At 37.3% G+C, this 17815-nt stretch overlaps 1 protein-coding gene across 8 annotated transcripts in view; it reads right to left on the bottom strand.

Moving 5' to 3' along the window:
• Positions 1 to 1676: 1676 nt before the first annotated feature.
• Positions 1677 to 17815, bottom strand: part of ift122 (intraflagellar transport 122 homolog (Chlamydomonas)) — a 114198-nt gene continuing 98059 nt past the window's right edge. For all 8 annotated transcript variants that reach the window (XM_051921151.1, XM_051921152.1, XM_051921154.1 and 5 more), the window contains exons 26-29: positions 11982 to 12110; positions 11119 to 11195; positions 10167 to 10331; positions 1677 to 3326 (exon numbers count right to left, since the gene is read on the bottom strand). In XM_051921151.1, coding sequence (XP_051777111.1) covers positions 3240 to 3326; positions 10167 to 10331; positions 11119 to 11195; positions 11982 to 12110 — 458 coding nt within the window. In that variant the 3' untranslated portion in view covers positions 1677 to 3239. The remainder of the gene's footprint in view (positions 3327 to 10166; positions 10332 to 11118; positions 11196 to 11981; positions 12111 to 17815) is intronic.

The raw sequence follows: 17815 nt of genomic DNA on the forward strand, positions 1-17815 counted from the left end.
GGAATTGAAACTCATAATTCATTTTCAATCAGACAGTAAGCTGAGCACAGCTTTCTGAGTAAAGCGAGGAGGTCACCCCAAAGAACAGGAGAATTGCACCAAATGTGAAGAGCATGTCGGCAATACCTTCAGTGACTGACACAAAGACAACGCTCAGTCATATATCCTCCCACTCCTGAATGAAAAATGACATCGCCTGTCTCAGTTACCTGTTTATAGTTCATGAACAGAAAGAGGCCGACAAAGATTACGTTATTTTGAAAATGTATACAGTAATCCCTCCTCCATCGCGGGGGTTGCGTTCCAGAGCCACCCGCGAAATAAGAAAATCCACGAAGTAGAAACCATATGTTTATATGGTTATTTTTATATTGTCATGCTTGGGTCACAGATTTGCGCAGAAACACAGGAGGTTGTAGAGAGACAGGAACGTTATTCAAACACTGCAAACAAACATTTGTCTCTTTTTCAAAAGTTTAAACTGTGCTCCATGACAAGACAGAGATGACAGTTCTGTCTCACAATTAAAAGAATGCAAACATATCTTCCTCTTCAAAGGAGTGCGTGTCAGGAGCAGAGCATGTCAGAAAGACAGAGAAAAGCAAACAAATCAATAGGGCTGTTTGGCTTTTAAGTATGCGAAGCACAGCGACACAAAGCTGTTGAAGGCGGCAGCTCACACCCCCTCCGTCAGGAGCAGGGAGAGAGAGAGAGAGAGAGAGAGAGAGAGAGAGACAAACATCAAAAATCAATACGTGCCCTTGGAGCTTTTAAGTATGCGAAGCACCGTGCAGCATGTCGCTTCAGGAAGCAGCTGCACAGAAGATAGCAACGTGAAGATAATCTTTCAGCATTTTTAGACGAGCGTCCGTATCGTCTAGGTGTGCGAACAGCCCCCCTGCTCACACCCCCTACGTCAGGATCAGAGAAAGTCAGCGCAAGAGAGACAGAGAGAAAAGTAAGTTAGGTAGCTTCTCAGCCATCTGCCAATAGCGTCCCTTGTATGAAATCAACTGGGCAAACCAACTGAGGAAGCATGTACCAGAAATTAAAAGACCCATTGTCCTCAGAAATCCGCGAACCAGCAAAAAATCCGCGATATATATTTAAATATGCTTACATATAAAATCCGCGATAGAGTGAAGCCGCGAAAGGTGAAGCGCGATATAGCGAGGGATCACTGTACTTCTTCTGAAGGAGGAATTGTTCCTGCCTTACATGCAATGCTTGCTGGAATAGGCTTTAATTTCACCGTGAGCCTGCTCTGGAGAATGAAGTTTGAAAATGAATGGATGGATGGAAGAAAATCTCGTAATCAGCTTTCGCACAAAACTTCAACGTGCGTATAAAGACACTTGTATGGACAGTAGCAGAATGAGACGATTACTAAAGCACTTCAAAAAATAGGAAAACAAATATCATGGACGAGCACTATAATGGTCACCAATGCTTCAACCAAGGAAAACAACAATAAAAAAAAAAAAAGAACAATGGGTAAGATTTTCAAAAGGAATTGATACATGAGATTGTGAGAAATGAGGTCGTCCCATCATGTCTGCATTTCTGGTTACACATACTTGGAACAGGAATGTCAAAATTCTTGATGGATGTAAAATACACATCAATTAGACTGGACATTTTGTGGAGAATTGTAAAATGAATTGGTACAATCTTGATTATATAAATAAAATCTTTAATCATTGGAGTATAATATTTATTAAATCAATAATATATGCCATAAACGTTTTACAAAATACGCTTAGAGTGTTGGTTTGGTTGTAACATATAAACACAATAACATTATTATTTTATATTGACAGCTTACATTCACTGTTGACATTAGAAAGACACATTCATTTTTTACTATGGCAGAACTGTCCTACACATTCTGGTCTACAGACTGGCATCATGTCTGAACCCATGCCGTTCTCCTGGCCCGCGGCTGTGCACTTGTACCAGCTCATTATTGATTTTGTAGGCTGATGGGTCACCAGGGCACTAAGCACTTGCTGGTGAACAACACAACCAGGCCTTGCTTCTGTTATAATGACTTCATAATCTGTGGTTTAGGGACAGGGTTATAATCACTTATTTAAGGAACCAGTGACAAGCATCATTCTCATTTAGAGTGACCGCTGAGAAAGAAATATTTTTTTTCTATAAGGCTTACTGAGTACTATCATGGAATTTTATCTTTAAGGATTTTTTTTCCTTCTTTAAGGCCAATTTGCCAAGAGTAACCCTACCAGTAGCACATGAAAGCACAGTTCTCAAACTCACTGGAGCGCCATAACGATCTGATCTGACATGAGGATTTCAGAATTGAGTTACTGCTCAAAAGAAGCCAGCTGAGGTGGTCTGGGCGTGTAGTACGTCCCATAGGAAGTACACCAGATATGGCCTGCCGAGAGGAAATGCATAGCCAGATCCAAACACGTTGGAGGGATTACACCTCTCAACTAAGCACAGAAAGCCTGAGAGTTTCCCAGCAATAGCTTTTAAAGAATGCTGCTGGGATTAAGAGAACTCAGTCTGTTGCCACCATGATCCTCACCAGGATAAAGAGATAGAAAGTTAAATGAAATGATGAAGCTCTGTCAAGTTCACAATAATTGTCATTTATTTATAAGAATAAATGATTCTTGGCAAGGATAAAACTTTGGTTTAATCAGTTTGATAGCTTGAATTTTTTGTAGTATATAAATTTAAAATTGTATTCACTGAATGTGCACTCAAATATTCTGTATTATTTTTTAACAGGCACAATCCTCACAGGATCAATAGTAACATTTCACCATTATGTGAATTATACGATCTTAAGTAAATGTGAAATGAGTATTACTGACCAGAGATACAACTACTGTATCATCAAACACAAAATAAGTTGAAAAATGTATCCATATTAACACTAAGTTACACTCACCTAATTAAAGTGCTGCCTATTATTTCAATTGCTGCTGAAAAACATTGAGTCTCTCTCAACTCCATCATGTGTAATGCAATAAATAGTTTTGCACATCGTTTAAAATTTCTTGCTTTTCTCTTATTAGAAAATACATTCCTTTACATTATTTTTATAAAATATTGGAATTAAAATCATCCTATTTCAGAGTGTAAAACAGTTCTGTACATTTCAGACATAACCAGAGTGTTTACGCTCAGGACTCTCATCATTATTCTTGAGGTTTGTATCTGACCATGAGTAGTGAAGTAGACATCACAAAAACCCTTGTGCAGATTCAGTTAGGCTCATCTATTGGTCTGCGACAATATGGACAGCAGTTGTGTTGAAGAACCAACAATTCATAGTCTTCACTGTGAAACATCTGTGTCAAAAAAGGAAAGAGATAGGCACTTCAATAACGATCTTCATAGCAACTTCAATAATAATCATCATAGCAGTTGTAGGATTATAGAAATAAATCAGTGCTTCCAAATTATGTATATGAATAAATAAATCATATATAAGACACCAAAGGCTGACACTGAAATGTAAGTGGTTTACAGTAAGTTCGCGAAAGCATTAGAAACAAAAACCTCTGACAATGCACACCTAGCTTTTACACTGGTAGATACTTCAAAATCTATTTCAGTTTAGCTTGAATTATTAATTTACAGAATTACTTTTGACCGTGTCACACACAATTGCGCATGGGAGGCAGCTAAAAGGACCAAATGAAGGTAATTCCATGCCAGGCCAGGGGGTGGCGGGGTGCGCTAACTCTTCCTCTGTTATTCCTGCAGACCAAACACGGGAAATTCTGCCCTATTCCAGCCATGATGATGTCAGTTCCGGGTCCGGTCACGAAGATATAATTTCCGGGTCGGGCAACGAAGATGTCACTTTCGGTTTCGGCCAACCTGACCTCACTTCTGGTTCCCTGCCTTCAAACCCAGATTGCTTCCTATGTTTCCTCAGTTCTATGTTGGACTCAATTCTGTACACGTCTGTGCAACCTATTTTGCCTTTTGCAGCCAGGGCTCAAGTATATGGGTGGCTACCCCAAACCTTGTTTCTGTGTGTCAAGGCTGTTTATTTCACAACAGTTACAGGGGGCGGGAATTTTTTTTTTTTACTTTACATTTGTTAGTTAGTAGAGTTTAATTTGCAGTTACTTAGTAAGTCATCCTGAAATGCTCCAAATCCAATTCAAGTTCACCAGGAGGTGTTTGAGCCTATACCAGCAGTACTGGCTACAAGAAAGGAAATTGCCCTAGACCAGGGGTGGGCAGATTCAGTCCTGGAGGGCCGCAGTGGTTGCAGGTTTTTGTTCCAACCCAGTTGCTTAATTATAAACCAATCCTTGTCAATTATTTAATTGCATGGCTTGCTAGTGCTTTAACTCTGCCATGTCAGGTCATTCTCATATCCTAGATTTATTTTTCTTTCTAATGATATCATCCAAATGATTTGAAGTCTAAAACAGATGAGTAATTCTCAGTGCTTCACTTTTTTCTCTTCACTTTCCTTCCAAGTATTTAATTAAACCAAATAGTGCATGATAAATACACACAGGTGTAAATGAAAACAAGCTAAATGGAGAAATGCTGGTCTCTTTTGTCATTTGCATGGTATTGCCAATTAGGAGCAATTAAAAACCAAGAATATAGCTGTTTAAGACTAAAATAAGCAATAAGGGTTCAAAATCTTAACGAGCGAGATAACTAAAGTGAAGCTGAAGTGTTACTTGAGCAATAAGGGCTTCTTATTAAGCAACTGGGTTGGAGCAAAAACCTGCAGCCACTGCGGCCCTCCAGGACTGAATCTGCCCACCCCTGCCCTAGACAGAGCATCAGCCCAGAACAGGGCCTGCTCCCAAACAACAGTACACTCTAACTCACACTAGCATCTCTTGAAGTTGCCAGTTAGCATAACTTTCAAGTTTGTGGGGATGTGGAAGGAAAACCAGAGTACCCAGAGGAGAAAAATGCTGACATGGGGAGAATGTGCAGACTTCATACCAACAATAACCGGATGTGGAATTTTATTTGCAGTATAATACATAAAAACTACTAAAAGGAGAAAACATGCCTGCAAATCTTTTTAAAAAATGTTTGTGAGTAGATCTACTTCAGAAACAAGTTACTACTATTCATTCACAGGCAGATGATATTTTACTGCATACTTTCTATATCATTAATTAACTGCTTTAGTGAGGTAAAATTGTGGATGACTGCAAATCAACCGTCCACAAACTGGAAGAAAAGAAAGAAAAACTGCTATTTTATTGAGTGTAAATTCAGCGAATAATAAATCAATAATAGCAAATCTTAATCTGAAAGAGTTATAGCTTAGCTGAATTAACACACGTGTTAAAATGTCCACTGCTCTGGTTCTCTCCCACAGTCTAAACACACAAAGGTTAGGCAGACTGATGATGATAGACTGGCCTATGTGTGACATTTGGCACTGAGTTAAGCCTCACTCATTAACATTTCACACAATAAAATACCTGCTTTATCCAAGCAGAAATACTGAAAAAATACGACAGTTCCTTAATATGCTGAATACAAAAAAGTTAATTAATTTACATTGAGAAGCCAATTATGATGATTACCAGGGGCCTCATGCGTAACGCTGTGCGTAGAATTCACAGTATAACATGGTGTATGGACAAAAGCAAAATGTTCGTACGCACAAAAAAATCCAGATGCATAAATCTGTGCGAACACCAACTTCCACGTTCTTCCGCTATATGAATTCCGGTTAGCGTGAAAAGTAACGCACGTGCACGCGCCTGCTGTCCCGCCCCAACTCCTCCCAGAATTATGCCTCTTTGAATATGCAAATCAATATAAATAGCCCTTAAGCTCAGCATTCTGTGAAAAGACAATGGCAAAAGCACAGGGGAAAATAGAAGAATTTCAGCGAATACCAAGTGGAGGCAAGGAAAAACAGTACTATTTGTTGCTTTAATACTAGAATTACCAGAGCCTACGAGAAAACTCGTAAATCCGGCCCACCTTAAATCTGTTCGCACCTCTCCATCAGCGTCTTTTGTCCTGTAAATGTGCCAATTAAGATGAGCAGCAAGCAGCCTACTATTTCATCCCCCCACAGCTGCAGAATGTGCACAAAGTTCTCCCAGCTCATGCCTTGATTGATTATCTGGGAGTGAAGTGCTGGAGTTTTAGGGTGAAAATAATAAATCATTATTTGGAGCACATGCATTTCATGTGTGTTCCATTCCTACAGTAATCTGTGTAAACACATTGTTAAAACAGAAACTTTGTCATATTTTAGTAATAAATGTTACAAAATGTAGGCATAAACTATAGAATGTGTGAAGCCTGAAGTCCAAAGATCAAATAAACACTTTCCGCTACGCCATGGAAGCTGTTGTATCGTCCTTGAACCTTTTGTGAAAGTGTTTATTTGATCTTTTGAAAAAAAAAATAGGGACACAGTGAGAAAAAAGCTCAAAATGCCCACTTTAATCTCGAAATTTCCACTTTAATCACGTAGCTTATTTTGTCATTAAAGTAGAACATCATAAACTTCATTTTTAAATCATTTAATTTACTAGTTTCTCAAATACCATCATAACTAAAGTAGCACATTAAATGCTTTGTTTTTGTATGTGTTCTTCTATGTGCTCTGTGTGTGTGAATGACTACTTGCTTCTTAAACGGGCTTTCTCTTCCTACGACAGGACATTACATTCGTGATATTACAGCTCTCTGAATAACTGTTGTATACTTGATATCATTTTCATGATGATAGGAGTTAAAGCATGTTATTAAACATGGGAACACGGTGGCGCAGTGATAGTGACGAGCAGGTGCCTTGTCTATAGACTGTTCCTGCCTCCCGCAAGATCCTTGCTGCACATTGCACGACCTTCAATGAAATAATTTATTGCAGCAGTACTGTCTTTTTCAAATGTACTAACCCCCAATTCCTTTCCTTCCTTTTCTTTCTCCAAGTACCTAATCGCCACACAATCAGCTCTGTAATAGACGTTGAGCCATCTGTAAGCTTAGAACGCTGATTCTTCAAAATATTTAAGGAACACTGAAATATCTTCGTAGTACATGTTTAATTATTCTATCCATCTATCTTTCCAGTGTCACACCATCCCCAGAAAGAATACAGCGTGAGGCATGAATAATTGTGCCGCCAGTTCCTTGCTAGAGCTGCAACACTGTGTCCTCACATGTTTAATTATTAACAATATAAATTATTTAAATTATATTAATATTTTATCTGTATAATGTAATAAACATATTTTGCTGCATTTCATCTTAAAAATGATATCGTCATCATATGTAAATACGTGCTTTATAAAGTGGCTCAGGTTGTGCAATATTATAACTTTATCACAAGTTTACCACGAGGTGTACTTGTAAGTACAAACAGTTCTACAAGGAGCACTTGATGGACTGATTGAGTGTGTCTATAGTTCTTGGGATGAAACTGTTTCTGAACCACGAGGTCCATACAGGAAAGGCTCTGAAGCGTTTGTCGGATGAGAGCAGTTCAAATAGACAGCATGGTTGAGGCAGTGTGTGCTTGATTCTGTATACCGATAATTCTCCTTCCGATCAGCTGCTCCGAGTGGTGCAGTGAGAGTAATATGGAAAAAAATGATCCGCTGTGGCAACCCCTAATGGGAGCAGCTGAAAGTAGAAGAAGAAGGTGCAGTGAGAGTAACAACGCTAAAGCAGCTATGGTACTTGGAATAGTTTGGCCATTCCGTGGACCATTATATTGTTATAAATTAATTACAATCAGATGCCTTAAACTAATAAACAATATGTGGTTAATTTCAGTGTATTTGATAAAGCCACGTCAGGGATGTGGATCTAAAAAGAAAGGGAAACCACACTGGAGCAAAAGCACTGCTTTGACGCTGGGTACCACCAGTTTGCAAAACCGAGCAGAGAACTTGCCTACGCCAGGGTTTGAGCTACCGTGAAAATGTGCGTGGCTTTACGCCAAGTTTAGGTTTTATACATTGCGATTTGAGCATGGAAACGAGAGTATGCAACATTTTTGTGCATACATACCGTTTATACATGAGGCCCCAGGTGTTTCAAATCATTTGATTACTGCTATGTTAAATAAATAAAATGTAATAATACTTGCAACATTTAATCTTATTGATAAATACAGCTTAGTATCATCAGCATTTGAATGCAACTTCATATTTCTCCTAATGGTAGACAGAGGTGTAAATTGTGTTCAGGTAAGGAAGACAGACGTTTTAAGGTAAGTTTGTTACACTCACTAACCATGGTGCCAGAGAACACCAACATGCTGCATGATGAACAGGACATACAAGATGACCTAATTTTACTATACTACATAGACATGATAATAATGACCCTGTAAAACTGTAATCTTTATAACTAGAGAGTGTATCTGTATTATACCCATTATTAAACCACTACACTAGTTTCCAGTTAAGTGCAAAGCTGATTATCCTTAAGGCATAAAATGTAAACGTCTCTGCCACTGTTTACCTTGTAGAGCTCATTAGTGCTTATAATTTATTCACTGGCATCACAAAATGAAGATCTATTTAACTTACAGAGCTCATTAATGCCTATAATTTATTCACTGGCATTACAAAATGAAGATCTACTCTACTTAAAAGTTCCAGGATAATAAAAGCATTGTGGAAGGCATAGCTTTTGCTATTATACCCCAAACACTAAAACAGCTACCAAAATCCTCAGTGATTTCAACATTTAAACCAAACTGCGAAGACTCATTGTTAAACATAGCATACTATGGTTCAAAAACAAGTGATAATCTTAATGCTGGGAGAGTTCTTAATGCTGTTTTTTTTATATAAACATTGGCTATAATTGAGTCATTTCCATTCTCTTTCCCTTTCCAGTATCTTGTATTAACTGAATTTTCTTCTATTTCCATCAGGTTTTCCTACCTTAAGTAGTTTTGGAAATAGACAATAGAATGAATGTGTCATCACGAATCAAGTCCTAACGTTTGATTTACTTTTCCAGAGTAATCAACATTTTCCTGTACTGTGATACCTTGTCTGTGTGTTTAGGCAGGGGATGGATGGCCAAATATTTCCCACCAACACTGACAGCAAGGAAATAAACGACTCTAAAGATGTCAGTCTTCTGCTGATTGCAGTGCACATACACACACACGTAGCATTGCCAGTTAGAATGACCTGTATATTGAAGGAACCCTGAACTATCTTGAAGAACATCTACAAAGACATGGTGAGAATATGGAAACTCCACACAGAAAATGAAAGGGTGGAGTGTTGTGGAGGATGGATTTTTGCTATGTAGACTAGAATTTTCCAATTCTCCTTTCAGTTTGCTAATTGGTTTCAATATTGTTCCTAATATGTTCATAATTATTACATTAATATTAAGGTTCATTGATAACCTACAAAATACATCCATACCTATGTATTTATTTCTATATCTCTGTAAGATTTGTTTATAACTATATGTAAATGTACTTAGTGTTGAATGAGAATAGGATTCAACTAAATTGAATCGTAAAAGATTTTTCAAGCAACTGATGTTGCAACTGAACACATAGTAGTCAATCCTAATATGAACTGTGCATATCTGAGTACAATTAACTTTATGCTGTTCAGACGACTTTCCGATTTTTATTGTACATTACAGAGCCTTTCAAAATGTTTTTTAATATGTTGTGCTGCATTGTGGCGTATAACCATATGTTAACAACAAGTATGCATCATTTGTTTGACCTTGAATAAGCACCAGATGTTAAGCTTTTTGTTTGCAAAAATGTATTTTGCGGAGGTAAAACTAAGGGACCACTGCAGAGCAGGAATGGATGTGCATTATAAAATGAGAAAGAGTTTCAGATTCTGATGTACACTCACCCGTGTACACGAAGTGGTTCTCATACTTCTTTGTTCCAGAAAAGAAGCACATTGAAACTGCAAATATTAAGTAAGTGATATGGTGACAGTTTCTAAGAATCATACTGACATATCACTCAAAAAGTAAAGGCAAATTTACTTCCAGACACTGAAATTTGTTTTTAAAATATCCAAGCAGCAGATGGAACACGTTTTTACTCTGAAAGGCAGCCAGCAACAAATGGATTCCCTATGCATGTTAAGGAAAATCATTAGCTCATTTTAACACTTGCCTACCTACAGCTAAAACACACACACTCATTTCTGCTTCTTAAAACTCACCTGAAAGCATGAAGGGCACATGGTAATTGAAACATCAGGCAGCAAGGACCTGTAATACTGCCATTTTAGGGGTTTTGCCCAACGTTTTATGAGAACATCTCTCCTGCTCATTGAACGCAGAACTGATCGGTTTACCACCACTGGGACAAACTCTGATCCTCCTTGCTAAAATTTAAAATAAAAGGTAACAGTTATATTATATTAGTCAGATTCTTTATAAAAGAAGAAACAACACTTCCGATTAAGTGTTTAATAATAAACATAGAAAGTTATAAGTAACCAGAGATGTGTCACATGACAAAACATGTAGTTTACACTAAATAGTAAAATAAGAAAAAACCATGAAATTAATAAAAAATAGATCCCAAAAATGTCTTTCTTGCAAAACTAATCTGAATATTGTAGCTTGCAAGCAATAATACATACAAAGAAATTAATACTGTGTGAATTCTTCTTGTTTTAGTTTTATAGCATAAGATGTTTTTCCATTGCTTATCTATGTCTATTTTAGGTCTGCAGTATTACGTGATATGGTGGCGGTTCTAGGGATTACATTGACATGTTATTCAAAAAGGAAAGGAAAATGTACTTCCATATAATGACGTTTTGTAAAGTTTAAAAAATAAGTAAGTAAATAAGGTTAACAAAAAAATCAGTAGTTGTTTTTTTTTTTTTTTTAAATTAATAATTATTATGATTAGCCTTACTATACAGCCAGGTGACCAGTCAAATAATCATCATGTCATCATTGTTGTCAAATATAAATGAGTATAATGTAAAACATGTAAAGAATTCCAACCTCAACTCAAACATCTGGAATTGTTTTCTGAATGTACACAAACAAACTCCCATGGGATGTTCATGCTGGAGTGGAAGTTAGGAGTAAACTCACAAAATTCTCTGCTTCACAAAATAAACATATACGCCACAAGTTAAATAGATTTTTCAGTACCTCAAAGCTCAGTTTTGCAGTGAATGGGTCCTCTTCAGCGTTATCCTCAGAATCATCAAGTCTTAGAGTCTGGCTATCTGTTTTTAATGTCAAAGATGTAAACAAGAGCATTTGAAAAGAAAATACATAATAGTATTCATCTGTTTCTTCTTCTCTCACACCCTGTATTCATACATCTTTTCATCAAATACAAAATAAATAACTATAGTTATATAAACCAACTGCTTTTATTTTTAATAGCACATGCTTATATATCAATGTATATATTAATTTACTGCATTTAAAAAGCATTGACCTGACCTTCAGATCAACAGAACAAATTTTATTTTCTCCATTTTCATATTATGTTCCTTCCATTGTAATATGTAGACTGGCACAGGGGTCTTCCTGATGAGTAAAATTAAACAGTGGGCAAGCAGCTTAACAAAGGCCACCACGTACATCAGACTAAGCACTGAGAGCGATAAGTGGAATAGGGCTCCCTCAGCAAAGTCAAAGCAGTAGAATAAGACAGGGTTGTGTCTCTTTGCATCTTTCTCTAAACTTCTTTTTGAATAAATAATGAAACAGAATGCTAATAATGTATCTGAATTTTGCCCCTTTAAAGATTTTATTTCTAGGTGTTATATAGGTCAACACGGTGCTGGTGTTAGGTTATTTTGTACCCATGCAGGTGGGTTCAACACCAACCCCCCACCCCCATTAAGATCTGAGCCCTAGGCCAATGTCTAATTCGCCTTAATGGTGGCGCCAGCCCTGGGTTAATGTGCAATGAAACATCCTCAACAGACAATTTTAATATTGTTATTATTATTCAGCTGTAACAGTCAGAACAAAAATACATTTTTCATAAAGAAGGATACCAGCTTGGGTTATCTCTTGCCATTTTGTGTTGCTTTTTTCAGCTCTAGGTGCCTCTAAGTCAATGAGAGCCACCGCCTCTTCATCAGTTATGCCTTCTTCTAAATAAAATTCTACAAGTGGCAGCACTTCTGCAAAGGTGGAAATGAAGTATAAAAGATTACAGTCATGAGAATGCCAGAAAACATATTATATACAATTATGATTTACTCTTTTTGCACAGGATATCTTAACTGAGTATTTAAAAACAAATACCTTCAAAATGCAAATAAAAACAATAGGTAAAATGATGTAAACCAAACTTCTTTATTTTTAATTGGACTACCAACATGTTTTATTTAATGCACTTTTTAAGGAGTCTTACGAAAAGGTAAAACAAAGTATTGAGCACAAGAGTAAAATATAAGACCCTCTTGATCTGCCACCATTTACTTGTAACCTAGCAAACTGAACATGCACATTATGCTCATCAGAAAGACGTCTTTGTGATATGTAAGTGGAATTTTATGGTTTTCATTTTATTTATGTAGCTGTTTTGGGATAAAATTTGTATTGTGTTGAAGGAAACATACAATCATAGCTAAATTTTGAATAAACAATACTTTAAAAAAATAGAAACCCAGTCCTGTGACAAAGATGTTAACGAAACAGACAAAAATATAAAAAGCTGTGACAGAGGACCATAGTGCAACAATCAAGCCAAAAACAAAAGGTCAGCGAGTCAGCCTTTCTACATCACATCTTACTTGCCACCCTACATCCCATTAGCAAGCTTGCGTCCTCTCCCACCCTAACCTATCGTCTAAGGGGAAGGAGTGAAAGCTTTAGATTTGTCAAAAATTAACAATCTCCAGTTTTTGATGGATCTCAATGTTTTAGGGTCCCCTGATACCAAAAACATTGCTATCTTGATGATGGGTGTGTGTCTGTCTGTGTGTTACAGTTTGTTGAGGATGGCCTAGAGCTAAAACGGCTTTACCAAAAATGATCAAACTCGAATCTTAAGCCTGTTATGACATGACGATGAGCTGATTAGTTTTTGAGCCGAACCATGCTTGAGAAGGAGGCACTCTAGAGGAATCCACAAATACCGTAATTCTGCAATTAATTATGAATTCTTCTCATCAATTGCTATTGTAATGACTTACTTTATGATCAGAATGACCAGCATCAGAGTGGTAAATAATTACTGAAATGTTACAGAGTAGTTCAGGTATCCTGGTTCCTAGGGCGCAAAGCCTACTGATGCTCATGTCCAAATTTTTTAGTATTAATGCTGGATGACCATTGATACAGGCCAAAGAAAATCCAAGATGTGCCTGGTTATAAAAAGAAGGTTTCCAGAAAGTGGCAGAAACACAGCTCAAAACCTTCCAGAGATACGTATGTTAGAAATGCCATTACATCAATGACACCAAAGGAGAAGATCCTCTGCTGTATAGAAAGAAGATAAAGAGAAGTGAGATCTATGAGAAGAAATATATGAGGTAAAATAAATGTCAAAAAGAAAATTAAAGAAAGAGTGTTAAAAACAAAGGACTAGAAGGACCAGACAGAGGAACAGTTCTAAAACATGTCAAGGAATGCATCAGGTGTAGTCTTGAGGACAAATTACTTATTAGCCATTAATTCTAATTATTATTATTATTTTTTCCAGGATTCAGTGGAGAGAGATAGGAGAATATGCTGCCAAGCAGTATGGACAAGTAAATGCTTGTAGGCTTCTTCATGCAATTCTGCAGTCAGCATGGCAACTGGCTTTGCATGGGCAATGGGAATGAGAAACAAATGAAGAGATGATGGAAGACAGGATGAGAAGAAGATAACAAAACTCCATATGTCTTAAGGACTAAATCAGCTGGAGGTAAAAGTAAGGAGGAGAATATAAAGAACTAGCAAAATATCTGCGCTTCGCAGCGGCGAAGTATTGCTTTAAAATTTTTATTAAGAAGAAAAGTAAACCTTTTTAAACTGAGGGAAAATATACCAATAATTATTTGTTAAGGATCTCTTTGTATACCACGTTGTCAGTTCGGCCCTCTGGTTGTAATATGACCAAGCTCTGTGCTGAGCTTACTCTTGAGCATGCAACGTATTGTTGGCCACGTGAAAAGCAATCTTGTCTCAAATCAATGCCAACCTATTGTAGGGTCTGTCCCTAAGACTTATTAATTGCCATTGCGAAGCAGAGCCTTATTGGAAATTGGAGGCGTTTGAATTGAAATGGGTTTCATCGATAACTTCGCATCCAGCTTTTGAGAGTTTAAACATTCATAAACATCAAAGTGTCCACTACTCAAATCGTCACCTGTGAATCTAAGATGTTTAAGAGGCATTGGCGGTTGTCCAAAGGTGTAAATTATTTGGCCATTTTGGTACACTTGAAAGCGACAACCGAACAATCCAGCGGCAGCCATCAACTCACATGCAGAACCATAGGTGAAGGGCTTAAGCATTTCACTCTTCTAGTGCTCCTGTGTAGTATAATTATCTCCTGTACCGTCATCAGTCCACAACTTGAACCTGTCCCAGTCATTCAATACATAAGACACAATGTTCCTCCGGATATCAAGAGTGAGCCTGATATGGCCGTGCAATATGTAACACAGAGAATGGAAAAGGCAGTCGCCATCTCCGGGCAAGGAAACCACTCGGTAAGTGACAGTTCTTTGATCGATGGTGATCACCTCGATAGACATGTTAATGGGGGTACGGTTGGAACCATAAAGGAAATGGGTACCTGAACAACGTAAACTAAGTCTAAAATACCTACACAATAACTATAATCGTAATAAATGAACAATAAAACAGCGGAGAAGCCGTGGATTAAATTAAAAGGCTGCAGTTATCAGCAGGGAGATGTGAATACCGTGGCGAAGCAAGGAAGGGAATGAAGAGACCGGAGTGACGGATGGCCTTATATAGGCAGGCAGCCAACTACGTGGGAGGCATGGGGATGGGGGACCCAACGCCGCCTCACACGGCGACCGAGCTGCAGGCTATGGATGTATATATGTACGTAAGTAGGATTCAGTTAGCACAGGGAAGCTGCCTACCAAATTTTGTGAAGATGGGGCCATAAATAAGAAAGTTTAACATGGCGGACGTTGTCGACCGTTATGACCGTTACGCATAGAATTTCGAAATGAAACCTGCTTAACTTTTGTAAGTAAGCTGTAAGAAATGAGCCTGCCAAATTTCAGCCTACTACCTACACGGGAAGTTGGAGAATTAGTGATGAGTGAGTCAGTGAGGGCTTTGCCATTTATTAGTATAGATGAATAGGAAACCTGCAGCCATCAAAGATATCTAAGATGCTAGAACCCAAACTAGTCCAAGGTAGTAAGAAAATCTAATGAAGTACAAATATAAAAATGTGCTGAGGTGTCTTTCAACCAGATACAAGGTCTGGACAGCATAACAGATAAGGTAACCACAGCTGGAGAGTAGAAAGTTTCCTTTTAAACTAGGTGAAGAGGAGAACTGAAAGGGAACAGGGAGAAACCAGTCTAATGTTCAGTCTTGAGCCTATGAGTTAGCAGAGCAATCCAACTCCAGCTCAGACAGATGGTGTATACCTAAATGTATAAATTCTAAATCTGATCAGGACACCTTCCATCCAACCTTTCAGAGAATATGGTTTATAGGTTTATGAGCTGCTTAATGGAGGGTCTTTTTAGTATTCCAGTTAAAATGGAAAAGAAGAAATCAATCCAATATTAAACTAGAAGGAAGCCAAAGCAGAGTGCTGAAAGAATTAACCCACAGAACAACATTCATTTCAATATTAGCTAAACAACTGTGAAAAAGACAGTAGGGAAGGAGACGGAGAGAGAAAAGATTCCTTTACACTCTTTAAAACATGGAGGTAGTTGGAGACAGCAATGTACTGCACTAATTTAGCTACAACAAGTCAGCATGCAATGCTGGACTGCAGCACTAGTATGGGAAACCGTAATGACCTGTGGTCAGAGTGTGTACAGCGAATGTGGCTGATTACAAAGATTTTCAGCCACTACGGATGTCTACAATTGTCTGGAGAACTGTCTCTGTACTTATTTTGTTTTGCTATGTGTTGACTGAGCATGTGCTACAAACAATATACACACATGCTTACGAGGAGTAGCAGTAATACTTGTGTCCACAAATCTGTTTAAAGGACAACAATTTACTTTATATATAATGTGTACATAATGTATAATATAACTTTTCTTAAAGTTAAAACAAACTGCTACATACAATACTACGTACAATGTATAAACAAAACCTTTCCTACAAAACTGTTCTTTGCGTTAGTTTCTGTGGTATCACTGCTAGCTCATAGCTCCAGAGTCCTGGGCTTGTGTACTCGTCCATGTCTCGGTTTTTCCCCACTTTTTCTTTGAAATCTCAATGATGGGCATGTTAGGTTAACTGAGAGTTGTAAATTATCTCCTTGCATGGTTGTGCACTAAGATGGACTGGCACTCCATTACAAGAAATATCCTGCCTTGAGCCTGATGGTATTCAGATGGTTTACAGTCCATCATGACCCTGAAATGGATTAAAAAGGTTTGGTGATGGATCAATGGCTATCCATACACATACACAGTATAGGTAAGAACCTACGTAATCAATAAGCTTATTAATGTATAATGTTCATACACTAATCAGCTTAAGTACTTAGGCAGTGACTACACACACATGTATAAAGTAAACTTTGCACATATCAAAAAATATTTTTTATTTTCAAAACTGTACATTAACAAAATTTCAATGCAACCATTAATATGTATGTTACTCTGTTACATTATACAAAAGAAGACTATATGCATGTACTGTATAATCTAAAAAAACCATCTTGTGCTCAAATTAGCATTAACATAAGACATTTAGATCTAAAGATCTTAAGTAAACAAGCAGACAGAAAGAAAGTGTATTTTGTGACTAACAAATGAAGTTTACACATGCTTTCACCCAAGCTAGCCTTATTTTTAGTACTTTGAAAACAAAGGCCTAACATAAATAAACCAAAACACTACTGGATTAACATGCACAGAAACAGAGACATGTATTTCTGCAGACAAGGAGAAAACCAAAATAAAAACACTTAATTTCAACTATTTAATTTTGCTTCCAGACATCACAATAGAGGTATAATTATTTTGCTAAGTCTACATTAGCACAGCATTGGTCGCAAATTAGGAACCCACCCTGTGCACAGAGTACACACTCATTCACACATTCACACAGCATCAATTTAGAGTCATCAGTTAATTAAACTTGCACATCTTTGGAGTGTGGGAGGAGAACGAGAGAATGCAGAAGTGGGTTTAGTAATGACTGATTAATATTTTTCATAATAAAAAGAATTTATTCTGTAATGGATGATGAAAATTTTTATAACAAAAAGATATATTTATGTTAGATATTAAAGAATAAGGTGATAGAAAAAAAACATACTATATGTACAAGATTTGTTATTAAATTAGTACAAACTAGCGACTGAGAGCCTGATCGAATTGGGCTACAAATTCTACGTTTGTGAAATCAATACTTTCTCTGCAAAGAATTGTTTTTTTAAGCCCTTGAAATGATTTTGTTATCATGGCACTGATTTGTACCTAAAATAGACCTTTTCGGCCGATGTAATGATGACCTTTCTGTTTAAACGGGGCTGCTTTGGGTCTAAATATGTCAACAGGTTCTTAAACCTGTTAGGGTATCTGTAAGGGTTAATTTGAACTCGACCTTAATGGCAGCAATTGTATTCTCCACCTTGCTTGTTCTCACAGGTGAAGTTGAATGAGTTGCAATGTTTGCACAGGCTGTCAAATGCGACAGAGTGGTGCTCCGG

This window comes from Erpetoichthys calabaricus, chromosome 18 (assembly GCF_900747795.2).
Source record: "Erpetoichthys calabaricus chromosome 18, fErpCal1.3, whole genome shotgun sequence".
NCBI classification, from domain to species: Eukaryota; Metazoa; Chordata; class Cladistia; order Polypteriformes; family Polypteridae; genus Erpetoichthys; species Erpetoichthys calabaricus.